Source organism: Monodon monoceros, unplaced genomic scaffold (assembly GCF_005190385.1).
Source record: "Monodon monoceros isolate NGI ecotype Baffin Bay Population unplaced genomic scaffold, NGI_Narwhal_1 Super_Scaffold_3, whole genome shotgun sequence".
Taxonomy (NCBI): Eukaryota; Metazoa; Chordata; class Mammalia; order Artiodactyla; family Monodontidae; genus Monodon; species Monodon monoceros.
This window is the reverse complement of record NW_021703780.1, coordinates 70,907,640-70,932,658: the sequence shown is the minus strand read 5'-3', so window position 1 is coordinate 70,932,658 and position 25,019 is coordinate 70,907,640. Positions and strand designations below refer to the sequence as shown.

The 25,019-nt window shown below is 36.3% G+C and overlaps 3 protein-coding genes across 27 annotated transcripts in view; 2 read left to right on the top strand and 1 right to left on the bottom strand.

Moving 5' to 3' along the window:
• DNAH12 (dynein axonemal heavy chain 12) overlaps positions 1–2,734 on the top strand; it is a 232,905-nt gene extending 230,171 nt beyond the window's left edge. For 14 of the 17 annotated variants that reach the window (XM_029241697.1, XM_029241704.1, XM_029241707.1 and 11 more), the window contains 2 exons: positions 713–780; positions 1,996–2,734. In XM_029241697.1, the coding sequence (XP_029097530.1) occupies positions 713–780; positions 1,996–2,186 (259 nt within the window). In that variant the 3' untranslated portion in view covers positions 2,187–2,734. The remainder of the gene's footprint in view (positions 1–712; positions 781–1,995) is intronic. The other 3 variants (XM_029241709.1, XM_029241712.1, XM_029241711.1) reach the window with 1 other exon arrangement.
• Positions 2,727–25,012, top strand: ASB14 (ankyrin repeat and SOCS box containing 14). Of its 5 annotated transcripts, XM_029241725.1 has the most exons (11): positions 2,727–2,801; positions 3,021–3,507; positions 4,104–4,245; positions 7,077–7,715; positions 7,813–7,971; positions 10,219–10,464; positions 13,927–14,098; positions 14,567–15,113; positions 16,763–16,916; positions 17,652–17,852; positions 24,683–25,012. In XM_029241725.1, the coding sequence occupies exons 4-10, from the start codon at positions 7,370–7,372 to the stop codon at positions 17,828–17,830; spliced, it is 1,803 nt and encodes a 600-aa protein (XP_029097558.1). In that variant the 5' UTR covers positions 2,727–2,801; positions 3,021–3,507; positions 4,104–4,245; positions 7,077–7,369; the 3' UTR covers positions 17,831–17,852; positions 24,683–25,012. The 5 variants fall into 5 exon arrangements, with proteins under 5 accessions (XP_029097558.1, XP_029097557.1, XP_029097561.1 ...); XM_029241724.1 differs by lacking the exon at positions 24,683–25,012 and having other exon boundaries at positions 17,652–19,357; XM_029241728.1 differs by lacking the exons at positions 2,727–2,801; positions 24,683–25,012 and having other exon boundaries at positions 3,010–3,507; positions 7,077–7,121; positions 7,582–7,715; positions 17,652–19,357.
• Positions 19,566–25,019, bottom strand: part of APPL1 (adaptor protein, phosphotyrosine interacting with PH domain and leucine zipper 1) — a 31,634-nt gene continuing 26,180 nt past the window's right edge. For 2 of the 5 annotated variants that reach the window (XM_029241720.1, XM_029241723.1), the window contains 3 exons: positions 24,406–24,456; positions 24,017–24,127; positions 19,566–23,170 (listed from right to left, as the gene is read on the bottom strand). In XM_029241720.1, coding sequence (XP_029097553.1) covers positions 23,024–23,170; positions 24,017–24,127; positions 24,406–24,456 — 309 coding nt within the window. In that variant the 3' untranslated portion in view covers positions 19,566–23,023. The remainder of the gene's footprint in view (positions 23,171–24,016; positions 24,128–24,405; positions 24,457–25,019) is intronic. The other 3 variants (XR_003796547.1, XM_029241721.1, XM_029241722.1) reach the window with 3 other exon arrangements.

The window sequence follows — 25,019 nt, the reverse complement described above, 5'->3', positions numbered from 1 at the left end:
TTGCTCTCAAGGGAGGGTTAAAGCCGGAGGCAGGGAAAGTCACTTAAGAAGGAGCATGAAGGTGGTTTTACAGAGATGGCTCTAAGACAGGGATATGAGGAGACTTAGCTGCACATAGTTCATTTGATTATTTCGCTTTTCATTTTCATCATTCTGCTGACATTTCTGTTAACTTACGTTTCCTTATATATGTATTTATCTTTTCATCCCTTTCTTCCCTCCTCTTGCAAGCAAACAAGCAAGCAAAGAAACAAACAATGTAGCATAGGGAAAATAAACCACGTTTTCTAGATAGATAGATCTGTGTTTGAATCCTCATGCTGGCATTTAAGAGCTGTATTACTGTGAGAAAAGTACTCAGTCTCTCTGAGCTTCCTTCCACTCTTCATCTGTGAAATAGGATTAGGAATGGGGACAAGACTATTGGGAAGGTTAAATGTGACAGCATAGTGTCGGCCTCATGGACAGTGCTTTTAAAGTGGCAGGAATTGATATTTGTCCACTGTTTGACACATTGCCTTTCCATATTTTTCTTCTGTTTCTCTCGATTCTTCATTGCCTCTTCCTTGGTTTTGTTTGGTTTTGTTTTTACATTTCTTTTCCTGCATATCTCTGGTCCTCTCTTGTATTAAAAGCCAATAGCTAAGTAGCAATTTCTAAGATGCAAATTTTATTTTATTTCTAATAAACATCTGTCAATTTCTCTTCACAGTGGATTGCTTGCCGAACAATACCCCAAACTTCTGTTTGACCTGATGCCCATAATATGGATAAAACCAAGTAAATATATTTCTAACAAAACTTTGTAGAGTTTTAGGAAAGATAATGATAGATATTATAACTGCTTCCCCAAATAAGTCTCTGTTCAAACCTATTAAGATTTTGTTCAATTATAGTAAATAGTGACTTAATGTTTACAATGGAAATATATTGTTCTGCCTTTTTGGGTTGCATTTATATTATTTTAGGAATATTATTCTGCCTCTTTTTGCTCTTATCCCATGGGATGTAATGTTTCCTTTGCCCCTCCCCTACAGTTCTTTTTCAGTCTAGAGCTTCCCATCAATATTTTGATTCTGAAGTGCCTTTGCATACCTCTCAGAGACACAAATAGGCTTGACACAGTCTCCAGCTAGTGACTAGAGTTTTCTGGCTATAAGAAACTCCTAGGCCTAGGAGCCAGCCAGGTGCCCCAAGGTACAGATGTTGCAAGCCACACGGGGTGGAGGCCAGTTTTGCCCCCTTGGGAAACCTACTTGTTCCTTCCCTCCTTCTGCAATCATCATTTCCCCACCAAATCTGAACAATTGAAGCTCATTCTTTAGTTTTTTCTTTCTTCTCTATTTTTTAATTCTCAAATAACTATAAATGAAAAATTTATAAATTACCCCATCACCACTCAACCCATTAAGCATTTTTTATTATTAAAGCAGTTCATTTATAACTATGACAAATGTGGCCTCAGTTTAGAAAGATTCCTAATATCTCATATCTGGCTTTTCAAGGATTGTGTATAGATTCTTTCTGTGAGTAGGTAAGAGTTGGTATATTTTTCTTAGTAATAACCTGCTGAAAAACATAGTAACTTCAGCTTCTAATTTATGGATTTCTTGTATTAGAGCTCTAAGCAGCTGTGTTTCTTTTTCTGCATCTCCTCCATTACCTATGCTGTATCTTATTCCTTCTTCCCTAATTTCTCCTTCTCTCCCAAGTCCTCTTGAGTGTTTTCATACCTGCTAAGTGATAGGTCTTTAAAATCAATTTCTGTCCTCCAGACCTAGAATCATGCACCATATGAAATCATTTACCTTGTTTCACAACCATAATTATATGCCAACTGTAAAAACACAACAATAATAACTTTAAAATGTTCAATATCATAATCATGATCTTAGATTTACTACTGGTCATTTTATTACAAGATAAATAGTTGTTCTTTTAGTACCAGTGGCTGTTTTCCTTTTATCAAATGAATATATTTCCTTTTTCTTCAAGCTAAAAAGTCTCAGATTGTGAAGTCGAATGCTTATGTCTGTCCTCTTTACAAGACAAGTGAACGTAAAGGAACTCTTTCCACCACAGGACATTCGACTAATTTTGTCATTGCAATGCTGTTGAAAACAGACCAACCCACTCAACACTGGATCAAACGTGGGGTTGCTCTGCTTTGTCAGTTGGATGACTAAATTGGACAAATTAAGAAAACATCTGAAAGAAGTTAAAAAAAATTGCCTTCACTTACTTGAAAATATATATATTATAAAACCCAAGTATCTTGGTGTAATTCTTTTAAATGATCTTTGTGAGTGGTCTTTGCATTGTTCTCCTCCCTGATGTACCAGTCTCAATTGGAGCACAGCCTTCCACATGGACTCTCAAGGTCACAGACATCTGTGGAAGAAAAACGTGAAAAGAAATGTGGAAAATCTTTGAAACTTTTATTTAGTTCCTCTTTTTAGTTTGATATATATGTGAAAAACAGATTTAGGAAGACTGGATAAAATTTAACTAATATCAGAAATTATCTGTTTCACAAGTGTTAAGTCATTTCATCAGCTTCAGTAATAATTTCCACTCACCTATGTGAAGTGATTATACACAAACATTTCAAATACATAAATAAATAAATTGTAAATAAGGAAAATGTTGAAACAATTTCAGAATGAAACGCCTTTCTTCATACTTTTAAAACGTTAGTTCCATTTCTCACAGTACCCCTGTGACAAGGAAAGGAAACGCAAAGCAGTGAATTGACATGCAAAGGCAGTTCGATGACTGGAGGGAAATCCTACACACTTGAGGTGGTATCATGCTTCTTGGCATCTGCTTCATATTTAATTGGAAATGGCAAGTGGGCTGTTTGTTATTTTTAGTAGTTATTATTCTTATTATTTAGTATGCACTTATCGTATTAGTGTATATTAACAATTTTTAAACATTTCAACAAAACAAAATTATAGTCAAAATTTTATTATCTTGTTTTTATTATCTTATTTTATTATCTTTTATTCCTTCCTTAGGATTCCCTGGACATTTTAGGCCACAGCTGTGTAATCCAAAGAAAATGTAGGTGCAGCATCCCAGTGAATCAGGACCATTGGGACAGTCACTTTTGATAATTCAGTCAGTGCAAAATGTTTGGCCTCTCTTAAGTAGAAAATTGATTCTGGTTTGTAGTGTCTATGTGCATGAGCCCTAAGAGAACGAATTCACTTCACATGGCCAACCCCCTGCAAAAGCATTTTATTCCAGGAATAGAATGTTTAATCTTTTAAATTTAATGAATACAGCAGTGAAAAAAAGAGATCATGTTTTCAAACAGAGCTAAACCACATATAAAAAACAAGGAGAATGTGCCAGACTGTCTTATGATCAAGTATTTATAGTAAAGCTATTAATGGAATGGTCACTACACGGGAGTGGAGATCCTAAATATAAATGAAAATTCTGATGTGCTAATCCTTAACAGTGAAAACTTCAGTGCTGTCCTAAAGGATATAATAAAAGGTAAAGTCTTTGGTATGTGATCAAACCTATTCTATGCTAAAACTGAAATGTTCTTTTAAAACCATTGAGATGTTGCCTAGTAAAATATATCGGGGTTTTTTTTCCCACTATTCCTGTTACATGTTATGAGAATACATTTATTCCTATAACATGTTTATTTTTAGTATTTACTAACTAAATAAAATATTATTTTCAGCATTATACCCCCTGCGTGTAGGAAAGATATTCTTTGGAGTGAGAGCTACAATTAATGAGAAAAACTCATAAGTCAAGTTTAAAATAGATTGATATGAACATTTTCATAGTTACAATGGCACTGACCTAAGTTTTATATGAAAAGTTGTGTTTCCTGAATAAGCTTTAAGTAGATGGCTGCTCATGGAAAACTTCTAATTTATGTTGAATCTGTGTCAGTTCAGAAAACTGTTTGGGGTTTTCAAAAAGATTTTTAATGAATATTTTGTGTTCTAAATTTTGCACTTTTTCATTTATCAATCCTATTAATTTTTTAGTTTTCTGAATTTCATTTATAATTTTAATCAGTTGATAATCTTTCACAACTGGAAAAATATTTTTAATTCATTTTGACTTTAAAGTAAATCTGTCTGCATTTCACATGGATAATTACACCAGTGATGAAGACATAGACAATGAGTTTGACACCCAGCTCATCATTCAACAGAGTTTACAGGATATTCACAAGCCGGAAACTACACAGCAGTCACCTGAAGATGAGAGGTAATGGTATCTCATTGGCAACATAGTATAAGTATTCAACAGTTGAGCCTTGTCATAAGCACCGATGCTAGTGTTGTGACAAAAACAGAAGAGAGGGTCAGAATCCAAGGAGCTGAATATCTATGAGACTTGATATGTGACCAGACAGGAGAAATTTGGAAATAATTCAGAATTTAATCAGGCAGTAAAGAAAATAATAGCCAGGACATGGAAGCAACCTAAATGTCCATCAACAGAGGAGTGGATAAAGAAGATGTGACACATATATACAATGGAATATTACTCAGCCATAAAAAGGAATGAAATTGGGTCATTTGTAGAGACATGGATGGACCTAGAGACTGTCACACAGAGTGAAGTAAGTCAGAAAGAGAAAAACAAGTATCGTATATTAACGCACGTATGTGGAATCTAGAAAAAATGGTATCAGTGACCTTATGTGCAAAGCAGAAATACAGACATAGACATAGAGAACAAATGTATGGATACCAAAGGGGAAGGGGGTGGGGAGGGAGGAATTGGAAGACTGGGATTGACACATTGATATTATTGATACTATGTATAAAATAGACAACTGATAAGAACATACTTTATAGCACAGGGAACTCTACCTAATGCACTGTGGTAACCTAAATGGGAAGGAAGTCCAAAAGGGAGAGGATATCTGTATGTATATGGCTGATTCATTTCGTAGTGCAGTGGAGGCTAACACAACATTGTAAAGCAACCATACTCCAATAAAAATTAATTTAAAAAAAGAAAGAAAATAGTTGGAGGAGGTTACTAGCAAATATGGGTGAGGAGAGGCAGATGGGAAATCAGAAAGAAGAAATACATGAGGATATGTAAGACTAGAGAACACTAATGCATCTTGTCTTTGGGGAGCTAAGGAAATGCATAAATCCAACCAAGACACAGAAACCTTAGTAGGGTAAAGTCTTTAATCTATTCAAATCAAAAGGAGTAATTATGTAAACTTAAACCCAGAAGAGACTAACCCCTTCTGAAGGGTGTGAACTCAGAGTTCTGGTATGACAACACTAGAAAAGGACCCCATGGATCCCTCAGTGGAGTAAGAGAATTGCCCTGGATATGGGCTGTCTGCAGCCAAGCACAGCTAGTCAAATGCTCTCTGGGTGATCAGCAACTTCAAGCCCCTGAGTAGTTACAATTATTTTTCAGGGGTATTAAACCCATTTGCTTGAGGTGGTGACCTCTATTTGCCTGATGGAGGTAAAATGGGATAAATGTGTTTTAACCCCAAGAGATTTTGTAATTAAATACAGAGATGTTGGAGTATATCAAACCTACAGTATTTTTTTTTAAGTAACATACTCATGGAGTGATCACTGTGTGCCACACTATTCTGAGCATTTCATAAATATGTATTAACTCATTTAAATTCTAATTCTCATTACCTCTCTATGTGGTAGGTACTATTATTTTCCCCATTTAGAGATGAGGCGACTGAGGCATAGCATAGAGAAATTAAATGACTTACCCAAGGTCACAGAGCTAGTAAGTAATGAGCCAGGCAGCCTGGCTTCAGAGTCTGCATTCTTTACTACACTATTCCTACACTTTTATGTTAAATTTAGGAATAATCTTTAAATAGTTAAAAGTTTTGTAAATAAATTGGATTTCATTGGGTTACCTGTTGTATTAACCTTGTGATTAAACCTTGTGATTAACTTTGAAGTCATGATTTTAGGTTGAAAGGCATAAGAGATTTTGATTAAGAGTACTGAAATGTTTCAAAGAAATTAAAATTGACTACAGTTATAAATTTCAGTCATTAGACTTGCAAGAATTGTATGATACTTAGCAAGGCTTGCTGATTTGATCAGGCACTTGAAGGAATTAGGAAAATAGAATATACTTGAGACAGGAGCAATAAAGGCCCCCCTCACCAAAAGATGTCCCAAGTCCTAATCCCCAGAACCTGTGGATATGTAACCTTACATGGCAATGGAGAATTAAGGCTGCAGATCGAATTAAGGTTGCTAATCAGTTGACTTTAAGATAGGGAGATTGACTAAATTTTAAGTAGGACAGATTGTCTAAGGGAATTTATTTTTTTCAAGCTGGGTTCATTGAATAATCAAAGAAAAAGGGAAGGTGACAATCCTTATTTACTAGAGTTTAAAATAATATAAGTTGAGCTTTAAAACTTTAAATATTTTAATAGAAATATTACTTTAAAAAACTAATTGTTTTTGAACACAGATTCTGATCATGAATATTTTTTAAAACTTACACCATGATTATTTACTATTTTTTTAAATAATAATTTTTGCTAGACTGATTGACATTATAGAGTGGCCATTTAAATTTTACCATGTGACAATGTGACATTTCAGTCCTAGGCATGTTTGATTCAGTTCAGCAGACACTGATTGAAGGCTAACTGTAATCCAGGCTCTCAAAGTTCTTGCCCTAAAGAAGCTGATGAGGGAAGACACATGGGAGGGGAGTTTCCCTGGAACACATTAAGGGCCATACTACGTTTTCTTTTTCCTTTTTTTTTTTCTGAATATGTATACATATATCTTTTATTTATTTTTTTTGAAACATCTTTATTGGAGTATAATTGCTTTACAATGGTGTGTTAGTTTCTGCTTTATAACAAAATGAATCAGCTATACATATACATATATCCCCTATCTCCTCCCTCTTGCGTTTTGAAGTATTTCTATTATGCCTCAGTCATTGCCTCATGTGAGTTCATTCCTCGTTAACTACTATTGCCTTTACCCGTTCCTTTTGTTTTATCAAATGCCTTAGTTTTTTCCTCAGTTTTGGAATTACATTCATATGTTTTTTCTCTGCAGCTTTTTGATTGCAGACTGTAAGAGGATAGTTGAAACAATAGAGACAGTTAAGTACTCTTCCTATTCTATCCCCTTCAACTTACGGTAAGATGTAATGGTGACAACTGGTAGCATTTCCCCTCTAAGTTCAGGAAGCTTAGAAGCAGGATCTCCCAAGTGCCGAACACTATGGGGTCAACAGCTAATTGTCAAGAGTCTGATGGGGCCTTTCCTGGGAGAAACTACTTCAGCAAAACTTAGCAAACAGCTCCTGGGCTCCTCGGTGGACAGAGCTGTTTTCTGTATGTAACAAGATGACGGGTATTCACAGGTCCAGGTGGTATGGAATGCTAGATGAAAGGCCTTACTGCTTGTTTGTCCTATGCCATTTAAATTTGTCTTTCATTAAAGGTAGTGCTAAAATACTGTTGTCTCATGCACTAACCTTGATGATGGAATTCAGAAGCAGTATGGGCTGCCTTGTATATGTGCCAAATGTGAATATGTTCTCATTTGACTTGTTAATAGGTAAGGAAGATGTATTGTCAGGGTTGACCAAGTACCATTCTGCTTTTGATGAAGCAGATGAGATAGGCTGGCTTCCTCTCCATAAGGCTGCAGTGCAATTAAATAAGAACATTTTGGAAATAACCCTGAACGGTAAACTCCCTTTATAACTCTTATTGATGCTTCTGAGAAATAAATTTAAAATTTATTTCTGTATCTTAATCTGTGTGGTCTAATGGATTTATTTCAGCTTCAAAACCCAGTGTGTGGGAGCAAACCACCAACAATGGTGAAACACCACTTTTTTTGGCTGTCAGCAATTGCCTCTTAGAAAATGTCTGTTTTCTTCTTCTCAATGGCTGCAATCCAAATGCCAAGAATGTCGAAGGCAATTCTCCTCTTCTTACAGGTAAATTAACACGTTAGCTCTGGAGAACAGTCTGTGGCTCTGAGTGTCCTCCAGGCCCACAGGTTTCAAAGGCAGTTTCTTGTGCATAGTTGTAGCACTGTCACTCTGGTGCTAAATAACCACACATGGGTACCTGACCCTCAAAAAGCTTTATATAGGCTGGCCTGTGAGGTGGCCTGAGGGAAAGTCTCTGCCCAATTATGAGCTGATCATTTTTACATGGTACCTCAGTTGAACAAGTTAATTCTGGTATAAGAAATATAGGAGAGGAGCAGAGTAGGAAGAAGCAGCCAATGGTTGGGTAAAGATGGCAGATTAAATACGAATGAGTAATTCTGCTGCCTCCTGAGTCTTCAGGAGGATTACAGTTCATCAAGTGTTTTAAAGGGTTAAGATACAAAGAATGGGAAGAATGGAAGAGGAGACAACAATAACATGATTTTTAAAAATCAGAAGAGCAGATGGATGAGTAGTAAGTGTCAAGAAAGCCAAATCTTAACTTGGAGTGGGGAAAGCCAGAAACCAGCACAGTTATATCAAAAGGCCTGGAAATTGTTGGCTATAGTTACCTCATGGAGCAGGGATGAAGGATGGGCAGCTAAAATAGAAAAATTGGTTGAAAACTATTAAGAAACAAGTAGTCAGGTATCTAGATCACTTCTCTCAATCCACCCTGCTGGGTCAGACCCTTTCCCCACCCAGCAGAATTTTGGAAGTTTTTTCTCTCAATAGTGTGAGCAAAGGCTCTCTGGACTGGGGGTTATTTGGCAAGGGCAAGAGTACTGGATTGAAAACACTGGAGGAATTAAGCACATAGGCTGAGATCTCCCAGTTCTTCACCAAATTCTAGAAAGCCGGCAGCTAGAACTTCTCCCTCCAAGAGGAGGCTTCTTTGGAGAATCTGATCAGCTCAAAGAGAAAGAACTAAAAATACTAAAACTGGAGGTTGCCCAACAAATAGCCCAGGCATATTAACCTACAGTTAAGACCACAGTCAATGTTTAGAATTTCCAGGCAGATTTTTAGTCCCCAGCTCTTAATCATGAGCAGACATCCAAGGACTATCTGAGGAAAGCCTTCAACAAACAAAGATAAACAACTTGGAGGAAACGGATTATTTAGGGGAAAATAAAAGGTAGGGGGAAATTATCATTAATTTCCTCAGAGAAATCAATGAAAATTAATGAACTAGCAGGACACTACTAAAAAAAAAATGAACAAAACAGAAAACACTCTTGAAAATTAAAAATATGATGGCAGAAATTTTAAAAAACTCAAATGCAAGGAGATAAAGTTAGGAAAGCTTCCAGAAGAAGAAGATAAGAAATGAAAAATCAGTAAGAAGAATAACTAAGAGAACTAGGATGATAACTGAAGAGGAGCAACCTGTGAGTAACAGGAATGGTAGAAAGAGAACAGACAAAATAGAGGCAATATACCGTCAATGAGACAAGTCTAGAAAATTATTTCCTAAAACAAAGGACATGTTTCATCTTTCCAGAATGAAACAGCACACAAAGTGCCAGCTCAATGAATTACAAAAGACCCAACACTCTTGGCGCTCTATATTCCTAGTCTTAGTGCAGTTATAGCCCTTGATATGGCTATAATTATATATAATTATATAATTACATTATAAATGGTTGTGAGCAGAATTCATACTGATTCAGTGTCTAACACCTAGCAAGATTCCCCAAACACAGCTGGTGCCAACAATTAGCAAATGGATAGGGAGATGGATAAATTAAGGTGCTCTAGAATCTTGAAAGACTAAAGATTATCATCCAATGCAAATTAACAGCAGAAATGCAGAAATGCCAATTAGAGAATATTGGTTAACAAAATGTGAGGTTAACAATAATTTCCTAATTATTGCTGTTTTTGTTTTTCCTCATGTAAAGCAGCTACAAACATTTCTAGGACTGTACTAGGTACTTAAGTTCCCATTTTCTTGAGAACATAAAGATGATAAATGAAAACTTTGTTTTTCAGCTACATAAGCCTCCAACAGACAATGAATAATTGGTCATGGTTTACAGAAAAGCAAATAGCCTATTGATGTAAAACACTGTTAATATTATTTGATATATGCCTCATTTTACAATCCGTTTCCTAAACACCAAATGCTGGTACATGGGGGATAGGTAGGAAGAACTCCTTAAGAAGCCTGAGGGAAACTAGCTGATCTGATACTCTGGCCTTAATTTCCGGTTGAACATGATGCCTCCCTCACTTCTAATCTCCCAGCTGTTCTACAGGACTCCTACAATATGGCCGCCTTGCTGATCAGCCATGGAGCAGATGTCAATCTGCGGTGTGCCAACGAGAAGACAGCTCTCCACGAAGCAGCCAGGCTGGGCAGACGGGACATAGTGAAGCTCCTGCTGGTTTCTGGGGCCCACCCTGACCCAAAGAGCTCCTACGGATTCACTCCTCTTGCTCTTGCTGCCCAAAGTGGACACACTAAAATCATGGAACTATTACTGCAGAAAGGCAAGATCTTCCTATACAGTCAGCATACTACTAAAGGATAACATGACCTAAGCATTCTCCTCTTTCTGGAGAGCTTCAGTGTAATAGAAGTTAACATTTTATTTAAGCCTAACTTAATATTTTATTGAAGTGTGTGTTAATATTAGCTATTGAAAGAGCCTAAAATAGGGATTGAATATTTCTTATTTGCTGTGAAGCAGTTTCCCTAAAATTACTAGGATGCAGGTTACTCTTTTATTTAATGTACCCTGACCATGTTAAGAGGATGGTTGTTTTTTGTTTAATTTTTTGTGTGGTGGTGTTCTTTTCTAGATTCATAGAATGAAACACTCCACAACATCCCCTTCACGTGTCTCTGCTTAAGCTAAGTTATGAGGCAGTCCAACCTGTTACCAGATGAATTAAGTTGTTAGGAAATTCTTCCTGATTTCTTCTCTTTGGGTCCCACTTCTCCCCTCTAGTAATAAACAAAACTCTGAGAGAAGGGGAAGGCAATTTATATGTATTGAGTACTCTCTAAGCACCAGGTATTAAGCTACTTATTTTATCTCAAATAATCTTCTACAAACCCTGTGAGGTAGGCATTATCCTCATTTTACCCTTGAGGAAAGTGAGGGTCAGGGATGGTACCAGTTGTAGAACTTCCCTTCAAACACGCCCTCCCCTGCCACCCGTGCTATAGCTGTGGCCATCTTAGATCCTGGTTTAACTGGCAGAGATCCTAGCTCAGAGAACTGTCTTTGAGGAGACCCTCACTGATGACACTGTTAGAAGAAGCAGTGTAATATCTAAAGCTTTTTTTCGAAGAAGCAAATCTTTACCAAGATTTAATAAAGTCCCAATATTAGAATTATCTTCTTTATTCTCCTCCCCATTTGTATCCAGAAGTCTTATTTCTTTCTCTAACAATAGACGGTCCTGGTGTCCAATTTTCTAGACTGCAGGGACTCCTACATTTAAGAACAACTTTCTGCTTTTTAGACTTACCTAAATCTTTCCTATCATATAGGGGAGGCTAGTTCCCAATCAATGGCTGTAAGACATTTTAAGTAAGATGTTTTAAATGAGTGATACCAGAGATGTCTAAAGTTATTAGCTGGAATAACAAAGTAAACACTGGATCCTTCATCTACACAAAAAGAGCAACCTTTTGTGTAGATCATTGATTAAAATATAAAGAAACAGGAGAGGGCTTCCCTGGTGGCGCAGTGGTTGAGAGTCCACCTGCCGATGCAGGGGACACGGGTTCGTGCCCCGGTCCAGGAAGATCCCACATGCCGCGGAGCGGCTGGGCCCGTGAGCCATGGCCGCTGAGCCTGCGCGTCCGGAGCCTGTGCTCCGCAACGGGAGAGGCCACAACAGTGAGAGGCCCGCGTACCACAAAAAAAAAAAAAAAAAGAGAGGCGACAGATTTTAAATCCTTAACCTTTCAAAGAAACCAGTATCGGTTGACCTCAGTGAGGGAGCATTTCCCTTAGGTAAGCCCCTTATACAGTCATTTGCACATAGCTACTAAATAGAAGAGCCAAGCTTTGAACCCACATCTGTCTCATTCCAAATCACATTACTTTATTACCCTGCACTGCTAGAGTGGCAACATGGCATCACAGAAATAGCACCTGGGTCTGGCCCACCTGTATATGAATCCCGACTACCTTTCTTACTAGTTGTGCATCTCTGGTGAAGTAATTTAATCTCACTGAAACTCAGTTTCTTCATCTTTAAAATGAAGATATTAGCATCTACTTCCTAGGGTTGTTGTGAAGTTTAGAAATTATTACATACATAAAGAAACCAGCACATAGTGAGTACTCATTACATGGGGGCTTATTAGACATTTCTTAATGCATTCTAGGAATGGGGTTCTGGGGGAGCCACTATATTCTTTTTTTTTTTTTAATTTTCAAAATATTTTAATCCATTTACAAATTTTTCAATTAGACAAAAATATGCAGGAAGGGGTTATCTAATTGAGCGATGATAATCAGCACATATATTTTATATGTATTAGCAAAAAATGTAAGTTCTTCAGTAAAAGAAAAAACATGGTGCATATAATAGATTTCTCATAGTTCTATGTAGAACCTTCACTAAGAGAACACCCACCTAAAATGGATTATTCCTCATCAAATGCTACAGTGAGAATTCTTCTGTAGGAAGCATTTTATGGATTCCTTCCAGAACATAGAGAAGATAATCTGTCTTCTAGGAATTCATTTTCAAGATGGATTATTCAATGAATGGCATCATTTGGGTACCCCATTCTGCACTTGTAAGGAGGGGACATAATCTTCCAAAGACTGAAGTCACTTTCATCTCTCCTCCTACGGTACAACTCCACTTAAGTCTGGAGTTTTGCATCTAAAACTATATGAGCTTTTAAGACTGAGATCTGATTCATCATAATCTTTTCCATGAAGAAAGATCTTTCAATTTCCTCCAAGTTGAAACAGCAGTAGAGTGCCATTCCATGTAAAGCACAATGACACCATATAAATTAGGAATAATATATTGAAATAGAATTTGTATGTGGATGATATTGCCAAAATAAAGAACAGAGAAGAACAAATGACTGTGATGAGCCAACATACACCTTAAATGGGCTTTGGCTTACTGCTTACACATGCAAGACAGTCAATAAATATTAGAGTCCTTATATTCTGAAGATTATGGAGTCCACACTAAAGTCACTATATCTTTTTTATATGAGTTGTGAAGGTGCCCAGAGTGTCCTCCTTTTCTTTTGTCCATTCAAATGCTACTCTTTCTTCAAAGCCTTTACTGAGAGGCCTTCCACAACTGACCCCAAATTCCTCCCTCCTTCCTTCACCTCCCAGCCCTGCTCACAACCCCAGCCCCGAGATCTTCAAGAAGACAGCCTGTATCTGTACTCTTATTATCCACACCACTCACACAGCACTTAGCTTACAGGGTACTACAATATACCCTTTTAACTATCAGCAGTCCCTATCTTCAACTAAAAACAGCTAGTGTCTCTTAGTATGAACAGTCTCCTAGGAACAAGTTAAAACAGAACAAACACGCTTTTCCACCGTCTAAGATCTTCATTAGATGTCATGGTGACATAGTTCAACAGGATTGTTAGACCATCTTATAGTGTGTTATGAGGTAAGCGAGCTTTTGTATGCTGGTCTGGAAATAAAACCATCTTCTATAAAATTACTTCTCCTGGGATTTTTAAGTTAGAAACAAGTAACTTATAAAATTACTCTGAAAGCCAACCTACTTATAACCTAGAGACTGCTTACAGCATTTTCTCTCCCCAACTAGTTTGTAAACTGTCTGAGACAGGAGGTACATGCTTTATGTCTTTGATTCTTAGTGTTTTGCTAAAGTAGCTGCTCAATAATTGCTTTTTGGTAGTGGTGGTACACTTTTAAGAATACTTAAGCAATACGGTGGAAAAGACTCTTTGCATAACATCACTCTTTCTCCTTCTAGGAGCTAATGCTCTTGGTCAGGCCTCTGATTCTTCTTCCATCTTACTTGAAGCAGCTAGTGGAGGAAATCCAGACTCTGTGACTCTCTTGCTAGAGTATGGAGCTGATGCCAACATCCCTAAGAATTCAGGCCACCTGCCCATTCATGTGGCAGCTGACAGAGGCCACTTGTTGTAAGTTCAACTACATTATTGCAAATAATAGAAATAGTAATAGCCATGGGGTTTTGGAGGGGGGGCAGCTTCTGGGAATTTTATATTCTTCACCTCTGATCCTACAACTCCAACACCCCTTTTAAAGGTGAGAAACTCTTGACCAGCTAGAAAGTGGTAAATTCAGACATCCTCTGTAGACCCTGAAGAGACATAAAACTATTTTATTTTCAGGTCGTTTGGCAATATGGGGAGCCTCAGGTTTCACTGACTGGGGTAATTCTGAGTTTTATATCTATACCTTAGTTTCATTTAACTTTACGTGGTATCTGAGTTTTTGGATGCAGGACCATGCTTTTTTTTGGTTGGGGTGTCTAAAAACCAACTGATGCTAATACCATCCAGTGCTAGTATAAAGCAATCATATACAGGTCAATGCAGCATCTTAACAAAAACTATTTTTTAATGCACTTTGAAATTCTTTCTCAGAGCTCTGAAGATTTTGGTTCCAGTCACAGATTTTGCTGCCATTAAGCGGAGTGGCATCAGTCCAGTTCATTGTGCAGCAGCAGGAGCACACCCCAAATGCCTGGAACTTCTCATCCAGGCTGGATTTGATGTAAATTTCATGCTAGACCAGAGAATTCGCAAACACTATGATGACCACAGGAAGTCAGCTTTGTATTTTGCTGTATCAAATGGTGACCTCTCTTCAGTTAAGCTGCTTCTGAGCGCTGGAGCTCTGCCTAATCAAGACCCAGTTAACTGCCTCCAGGTAGCCCTAAGGATGGGCAACTATGAGCTGATAAGCCTGCTGCTACGGCATGGGGCCAACGTTAATTACTTCTGCAAAGTCAACCCTTTACATTTCCCATCAGCACTTCAATACACGCTGAAAGATGAAGTCATGCTCAGGATGCTGTTGAATTATGGGTATGACACAGAGCGATGCTTTGACTGTCCTCATGGAGACAAAGTTCATCCTTTCTATACTTTTGTTGAAGGCTGGACATCTACAGTTATCAAAGATAGTATGGTAAGTGCACAGTATCGGCTGTGTCACCCTATGTAGTCATTATCCGTGTCCCTGAACTACAGCAAAAGATAAAACTCCATCCCCTCCAGAAGCTCATGGAGGGAAAGATTTTAATATGATAAATATATGATAAAATAAACATGATAGTAGAAAGATGTAAAAGGTATAGAAACAGAGGAAAAAGTGATTTAACTCTAGTTAGGGAGTTTCACAAATGAAGCAACATCTGAACAAGGCTGTGAAAAATAAATGCAGCCTTATATACCAGTTATGTTTTTTCTTTGAAGAAGTGAGTTATCTAGCTAAAATGTTTCTGGGTTCCTGATACTTGTACCCCTAGGTTTTTGGCTCTAACATTTGATTAATGGATTTCTTTGGTCACATTTTGATGAAAAAAGGATCACAATAAATATAGTTGACCACTCTCTTCTTGAGACATTTTTCTCTTAGCTGTCATCACACCACAGTCTCCTATTTTCCCCCTACTTAATTGGTCACTTCTATTTTCCCCAACTTGAGCTCTTCCCCTGATTTTTCAAATAGCTGCCACCCTTCAGGTCTCATTTCAAGTGTTACCTCCTCAAAGAGGCCCTTCCTTACGCATCTTACCTAAGGTAGTTCTGTTCCCTAATCATTCTCTTTAATGCTTTTCATTTCTTTTATAGTACTTATCGGTTTCTGAAATTCTTAATATTTTACTGATTATGTATCTCCCCCACAAATACATGAATGTAAGCTCTTGTTCACCACTTTCCTCAGCTTACAGATCTGTGCTTAGCACACAATAGATGCACTATAGATACTTGAATTCATATTATTAAAATCTGAAAATATAAATAAAATGGAGAAAGAACTTTGAGTCAATTCTGAAAAGGAAAATATTTTAATATTGTTTATTACTTTTAGGTTATGATTAATGTAGGACTTGGTATTTAAGCAATATGTCATCTTGTATTATTTCCTGACTTTTCATATAGTATTATTTGCCTTCTTACATGGGCATCTTGTGTAAGGACATGTAAATTACTTAAAGGCAGAAACTATCATACGTTTCAAGTATCAGAGTGGGAATAGGTTATGAATGATAGAAAACCCCAAATAAGAGAGGCTCTAATAAGATGGCTTACTTCCCTCTCCTATAAATAAAGGCGAGAGTAAATAGACTTCTAATTGGACAGTTCCATGATTCACAGGAGAAACTCACATCCACAGTCCAACCAGCAGGAAGGCAGGCAGGAGGAAGCAGCACACACCTTGCTCTTCCTTTAACAGCATTCTGGAAGTTGCTCACACTTCCATTGACATCTCATTGGCTAGAACTTAGTCAGATGGCCACATCTAGATGCAAGTGAAGCTGGAAAGGTAATCTTTATTCCACACAGCCATGCAGGCAACCAAAGGGGATAAAAGCTATTAGGTAACAGTCTGTTTTAAACCCTTGTATCTTATAAAGTTTGGAAGACTTGGTAGTAAATATTTTTCCAAATGTTAGAGCTAAGAAATATTTTCTTGTTCAACACCTTGGTTTATAAATGAGGAACTTCAAACCTTGGTTCTTGACTCCGAGTTTAGTGTTCTTTTGATTACTGTGTTAAACCACAGATACTTAGTTTTCCATTTACTTTCATAGTTCTGATTTTCTTCCTCAGTTCTGCGAAGTAATAACTTTGTCATGGCTGCAACATCTCTCTGGAAAGGTTGTTCGAGTGATGCTTGATTATGTTGATCAAGTTAGGATCTGTTCAAAGTTGAAAGCTGTGCTCCAAAAACAGAGGCTCTGGTCAGAAATCCATTTTATCTTGAGTGAGTATCTTTCTTTCTTGACGATTCTTACCAAAAAATACTAACTGAACTCTTATTTCTTTTGTAGAACATTGTTCTCTTCAGTTAAAAGCTTGACCTAAAGAAACCAAGAAAAATACTATTCCTATCTAAAAAATGTTACCATTTATAACTGCACTTAATTTGTACTTACTACCATTTCCCAATAGATAAAATCTGTTAGGTAATTATTTATTATATAGGTAGATAATACTTTTCTTCTGATCCTATGGTACACCATAGACACAGGAATTAAAAACTATGAAATGGCACTAAAAACAGGGATGAGAAAATGCTAAGATCTAAGGCTACAGAGGATATTAAATGACCCTTCAAATCAAATTCTTTCACAGTAGCACATAAGTCAAATTAAGAAGAATTTCTTTCATATAATTTCCCCACAGGTAGTGATCTTTAGTTTTTAGCCTGACCCCAAGGGGCAGGACAGGGGGTTAATACACACAGATGTAGGAGCGTTAGGTCTCACAGGCCAGACCCACAACTGATGCCAGCCTTTGGACTCTAACATGACATGGCTCTGAAACCACAGCTACGAGATCTGCAGTGAGAAGTGGAAAGCTATTTCCCAATTACCTTTTCCATTTAGTCACAGCAAATGAAAATCTTGGTGGCTTAAGTATAAAATACATTTGCTAAAGATCACTAAAAAATGAAGCAATTCTTTCTTTTGGATAATGTGCCTGTTTTTCATTTTAGCAAACCCTCGCTCCCTGAAACATTTGTGCCGCCTCAAGATCCGGAAGTGTATGGGACGTTTACATTTGCGCTGCCCCATCTTCATGTCATTTCTTCCGTTACCCAATCGTCTAAAGGCATATGTCCTTTACAAAGAATATGACCTTTATGAACAAGGAATTTTCACAGGAACCTGGTAATCAAACTATTCTGGATGAAAAGGTATATAATTCCGCAGATGTCTTTCTTAAAATGTGACTTGTTACATTGATTCATATTGATCACTTTACCTAGCAACTAAAATCTCAATGCAGTCTACATTCTTTAAAAAGTCACTCTGAACATAGCCTCTCAACAGATGGCTGGCATTCTGAAAGGCAGTTTTGTAAAAATAAAACCCAAACAGTAAAAATTTCAATTAACTAAGATACATCAGTTCTAATGCTGTATTCATCTTACATTAAATGTATAAATCCACATTTCTACATGCTCAAAATAATAAATGCTACCTCTGATAATTCAAGATAATTCTGAATTAACAGTAATCCTTCTTATAGAGAAGTACATATATAAAATGTCTTAGTGACTGCAATGAATAAAGTATTGACCCCAGTACATGACCCTAAAATTAGCTGTTCTTGTACAAAAGTCCCAAGGCCAGCTTAGTGTCTGTTTACTTGCAGAGTCCATTACTGAGGTAATTCAGTTAATTGAAAGAGAACCTTCAATTGCGATTTCATCATTAATGGGATACATGCGTTCCTTCTTTCTGCAAAACCCTGGCTAAGGGTTGCCATTTATTGGTTAATGTGATCACTACAAGTGTTTTCGAATGGATGATGGCTTATGATTTCTGTACTGAACCTAGTCGACTACTAGACACAGAGGAGGGGCTCACTGATAGAAGCAGTTATAGGTGTTAGTTTAAAATTTTATTTCTATATATTCTATGCTGCATTTAAGTACAGGTTTCTGTATGTGGAAGCGAGGAAAGAAACTAAGAAGACATTCATTCAGCCATACCTGTGTACCATTATATGGCACATCAACAGAGAGAACAGAGAGGCAGGATGATGACCACAGGCCCAGTCAGTTATAGCTTGATGTTTATATGTTTAGTCTTAGCATACTTTTTTTTTAGCATAAATAGTCTTTCTTAAGGAAACTGAAGTTATATGATTTCTTTCTGATGTAGGAATTCATGGCTATACAGACTATTTCAGTAAGCACAGACTTAAAATTACTAATAATACAGTTTTCACATAAAAAATTTGCAAAATTAGCTGGCATGAATAGTTTTTATTTTTTTTAAATCAAATTGTGGTGTCTGTTTATAAATGGGTGCTAGATTATATGTATGTCGATACACAAATATATTTAAGATATACATGCACCTAGATAAATTACATAATTCTGAAGTTAATTTCATCCACTCCCTGGACCTTCTACAAGTGTATACATTTTATAAAATTCAAAACAAATTAAAACAAACTGCCAGTAGAAGAACAGAACTTGGTAAGTGCTACAGGAAACCATAAAGAGCACAGGGGATGAATATGCATTAGTATTAAAACTACAGGCCCAAGCCACTTAAGCTGGTGTACACAATAACCTGACCCTTTAAATTACAGGAATTTCTTTGAATAGGACCCAACATAGCAAGTATACATTGTAACATGTCTAGGGTAATTACTGAAAATTCTCTTAATTTTTCTAAAGGAAAAAAAGTCACTAGATATGAATTAGTATTATTTCCCCATAAGTGACATTTTTTTCCCATTTTAGCTGTTATGGAATTGCAATAGGGTTAGATGTGTAATAACAGTATCATAACAGATTAAGAAAAAGTCCAATTGTTTTATAAGCATCATTTGAAATTACTTGGAGAAGTAAAATTCAGAGTATATATCAAATATTTCATACAAAAAAGACTATAAAAAAATCATGGACTTTATTATACATTAAAAATATCCTAACAGCATATTTCCTGAAGCCTTGTCAGGAATACTTATTTTGACGAAATGAAAAAATAAGTTCTTCACTCCACATGTATACCACCATTACATAAAGTCGAGTTTTTCAAATTTAGTTCTAAAGGGAAATGAAGCATAATTTTTAATTGTATATGCATGATTAACAATATCAGTGAAATATGAACCAATTCACTTACATTACAAAATCACCAAATATACAAAGTGGTTTTGCACATTAGTTATAACTTAATCCCCAGTTCTCATATTGACCTAAGTAAATTACACGAGTACAGCCACAAGAGATTAGTTAAAAAGTATAATATAGTTCCAGTTTCAAATTATTATGTATTATTAATTAATACGGAAGAAAAAAACTCATGAAAGAAAAGTAAGCCAAACTTGATAAAAATAAAGTCAAAGGCTTGCTTGCTACAATCAGTGTGTTTGAATATTTAAAGTACAGTCTGAATGCTAGGAGGCTGTTATCAAAACCAATGTTAATATTTTCATTTTATTAATTTGGGTGGCAGAGGTTTTACAAAACACAGGCTCTTAGGGTCTGTCAGCAGGTATAAGAAGATTCAAATCTTAAATACTTGCAGTTCCTATGTATAACTCAAAATTAACTCAGATGCCTTTACCACATATGATTATATGTTATGTAGAATGGTATGCACACCCTACTATCCTTTCCTCAAGCATAAAAGTAACATAAATTTACCACCCCTAGACTGTGGAATCTGAGAATTCTTTTGAAATTAAACACAAAGTAATCATTGTAAACATGGCAAAAACTAGACTGGGGACTGTGTTCAAGGCAACAGTTTTAGTCCCTTGTTAGCAAGTTTTCCCAATTTTACAAGGGGGAAGGAATCATCAGTTTCCTATCTATTGACTTCACTACCATAGTTACAAAAGTACTGTTGACATAGGTAGCAAGAGTGCCTAGCAGAATTAAGTAGACTTAATTTCTTTCCTTTTAAAGAATCAGTTTTGTTAATTTCTAAAACCATTAGGTGCAAGTTCAATCTAATTCAATCACCACCAAAACATCCAAAAGCTTGAAGGGATTTCAAAGGGTAACAAAGATCAGCTTTAACATTACACAGAAATCCATGGGGAGCCTTCCTTAAACAAAACACGGAATTTATTAAAGTTGATCCTTAAATATCTGCAGTAATGGAATTGTTCTATGGTCCTACAGTAATGGAACAGAAGTTGAATCATCTAAAATTGTTAAACCCACACATAACTTCTATTTGGCACTGGAAAGCACTTTGGTCTGACCTATAGACATGGGTGTATTATTGTGGAAATTCCTATCAAAACATGACGTAAAAGGAACCACAAGTCGGTCCAGCATCCCTAAGTCTGCCAGTACCCTTAATTTTAGCCTACACTTTGACCCAGAGTGCTCACCAAGGGCTGTGGTACACTACCATGCAAAGCACCAGCCTAGTAAAACTGCCTCCTAATGCTGACCACCTTCCCTGCACGGTGGCTGACAAGTTACACCTGAACTAAGTGAGGTGACAACTTTATAGTAAAAGACTTACTGAAACAAAAGCTTACTAATTCTCAAAAAGGTCTTAAAAGCAGGACCGCCATGACTAAGCAAATGCTGACCACAGAAGAAATTTCAATTTCTACAAAAGGAATGATACACAAACTACTGTGAAAGCATTCCCTTTAGCAAGGACAAAATAAACTTTTTTCAAAAAGTATTCCATAAATTTCTACTTTTTTACTATATGTTTTGGTAACATAAGGCTTCAAAATAATGATTAAGTAATCATTATTCCCATTTGGCACATGGCTAAAAAAAATCATGATCCTATATATAATTATCTATCCCATTCCTACAGAAAACAATGTATATACAGTGTGAAACACCCACACTATATTGTGAGAACTATATGCCATTTCTAAATCAGAACTAAAAAGAAAAAACTATATGTTAAATAACAAAAGGCTTTTCCCTTGTAAAATTAGTCTTAGTGGCTAATCTCTTGAAAATTTTAAATGCATGACTGTGTAAAATATTTTATTCAATGTATTTAACTTGGCCATATATACTTTTACATGTGAAACACAGGAACATAATTTCTATCAGCAATGTTAAAAATCCAAGTTAAAAAAAAAAGTTTTGACACAGAATTAGGCAGTAGAGAAACGTCATTTTAACCTTGGCACCAGGTTAAAATCCTTCCTGGGTTGACTCTCCTATAACAAGCACTCAATTGCTTTTCAGTCTTTCATGGAATTAGACCTTTCACTCTACTTATTTAAAGAGGACAAGTATTTACAATAATTAGTGCAAATTATTCTATTCTCATATATTATTTGCCTTCACGGATATAAAGTGATGATCAGTATTTTATAAAAACATGGAATTATGAAAATACTGTGGGCTATCAGTCTGAAATTTAAAAGATTACATTTTTAAACTAAATTCTGAGAATTTTTAAGCAGGAAACAATTGCTATAGAACTTCTTTCTAAATGTCACTTGATTTTCAAAAAAAATTTTTTCACACAATGCAGAAAATACAATGTATCCTGTAACAATATCTTTACATGTTAAATCCTAATCTAAAATGTATTTGAACAAAAAAAAATCCCTTTTAATAAATTCCAAAATCTTATTTTAACCATTACTGCTCTGCAGCAACAATTCAAGTCCCAACCTGAGAACTAAGAATGTGATAATAAAATGCCAAGGGCTGTAGCAATCTTGAACTGAAGACACTTAAGCTTCTTTCCCACTGGCATCAGGTGTAGTACATCAGAGAAATGCGAGCAATCCAAGAAAATGCCCTGAAATCAACAGTACCACCTGCCACAACTTGAAACCTTAAGTCTAAAATCTCTATTCTAATTGTTTTGTAAAAGTTCTATTGCACATTTAACATTGTTAAAATATTTGCAAACTTGTAGAATTATCTGTATAAGGATTTTAAACCTATTCAGTCAAAAGCTTCCTCACTGCCAGCAATTGTTCCTAATGAAAGAGAGGGAGCATATCCATGAATACCTGAAGCTGAAGAATAAATGATTTCTTATGGTCACAGCCAATTACAATGCAAGGTAATAAGTTCACAATTTGAAGGAAGAAAAGGCTTGAGCAACTGTAATTCCTCAGCAGTCTACTTCAGGGATATGAACAGGTTTCTTTTAGACATGTGGAATTTGAAGTTACTGCATAGTATATTATTTCTAAGGGGAAAAAAAAATCAATGCAAACCTAAGTTATCAAGGTCAGTCATAGTTTAAAAAATGAAGTTAAAATAAACAAGCAAATATAAATTTTAGTCTCCTTGATAGTTCAGCATTGTTGTTACCTTGTGCCACTTCACCACAGAAATTGTCAACAAATTCAAAGGGGTGGGGGGCGAATATCAACCAAAAAGTAAGGATAAGTTTATGCTTCTGATTCTCTCTTCTTTCCTTCTTCTCCCAAATCACTCTCTTCTGACTGGCTACTGCTAAGGACAACAAACTGCCCCTCACTACTGGCTTGGTTTGGTCTACTGGAAGCAGCTATCAACCGACTTTGTTCTTCTAAGTCCTAGTGGAAAAGACAGAAAAGAAACTTAAAGTTAATTGTTTGCAATCAAATAGGAAACTAAGCAGTTAAATACATACTTGAGAGCCACTTCAACTCTTCTGTCATAAATATGTATGCATAATTCTGGCAACTTACTGAAAAGAAAGACTACACACAACCAATGCAACACCAAAGTAAATTTTGACACTTTTCTAGAAAGCCTATAAAAGCCAACATGTCACTCTTCTCCATTTTTATGGCCAACAACTTACATTCAAGCCATCATTATCTCTCATTATAAACTACAGAAAAGGCTCATAATGAATCACTCCACATCCCCTCCCTTCCCTCTCTCTAATATATATGTATGTGTGTGTGTGTGTGTGTGTATACACACACACACACACAACTACCATTGATGAAAGCCATATATATATCTCCTCTCAAAAGACCTACTTTGACAGAGACAACCTTCCAACCTCTTCTGGAATATGTAGTATGTTTGCTAAACAGCAAGTCACACTACATGTCAATATAACTATAATGTAAACATTGTATCAGAAGACAGATGTCAGGAATTCCCTGGCAGTCCGGTGGTTGGGACTCCGAGCTCTCACAGACAAGGGACCCGGTTCAATCCCTGGTTGGGGAACTAAGATCCCACAAGCCGTGCGGCGCAGCCAAGAAGACAGATGTCATCCTTTTCTACTATGCTATGAATCATCTGGTTATGTATGAAGTGGCTGAGCAAGTAGAAACAGACCTTCACTTGAAAATTCCAATATGAAAGTCACAGTGCTGAATTAAGGAAACTCTTCATAAACATCATATCTAGTCAGAGAAGATCTAGACATTAGGACTGCATACCTTTTCAATTTGTTTTTGTTTACTGAGTTCTTTCTGTTGCTTCTCTTTTACTCTCTCTATTTCTTTTTGTTTTTCTGATGCCCTGCGATCCTGAAGACCAGATGAATACAACTAATGAATTAAATATGAAATAACTTTAAATTTTAACTTGTCAATTAATATTACCTTTGTAACCTTTTCAAATTATTATTTGCATTTATATGAGAAAGCACACCAAAAATTTACATTCTAATGTTAGCCATTTATCCAAATTCTAAATGCTATGTATCAGCAATAGCATCTATTGTTAACCTTGCATAGCAAAATCATTTTTATTTACTTGCTAATATGAAAGATCTTATATTACTTTAGTTAACATTCTTGGATAATTAAGTGTCTTGGATTCTTACCAGTTCTGCATGCAAAGCTATCTGTTTTGCCAGTCCAACAGAATCACAAATCTAAAGGGGGAACAAGTAAGAAAAACTCAGGCAGTTCTTACATCAAGTATCCAAATGGCTGATGTTAACTAGTTTTATAACTCATTTTAATACACTGCTTCAAACAAAAGCTGATTTAAGAATGTTCCAGTCCCAAAACCAATCCTTTGTGTATTTTCTTCAGAGTCTGTGAGCTCCCACTGCTGGCTCTCATCTCTTTCACATACCCCACTTCTTGTTATCTCAGATTCATTACTGAGATGGTAAAGTTGCAAAGAAGAAAGCAAGCAGCTGCCGCTGCTACTCTAAGATGAAGACATTTGGAAATGGCTGATTATGGGAATATTTTGCATTCCCAGGATAAGTTAACAAAGCCAGAAGATTGCAACAGCTATCAATGGCCAGGAAGATACAGGTTTGTGGAGTCAGATGGCCCAACCCATCAGCTCAGCTCTCCTCAAAACAAGAGGCTTTGGTCAAGCAACTCAGTTGGACTAGGCAAAGTTTGGGAGTTTTTCTCCAGAAATCTTAGTAAGAACTTTGACTATGACATGTATTTCACAACACATTTTGAAAAGCCACGT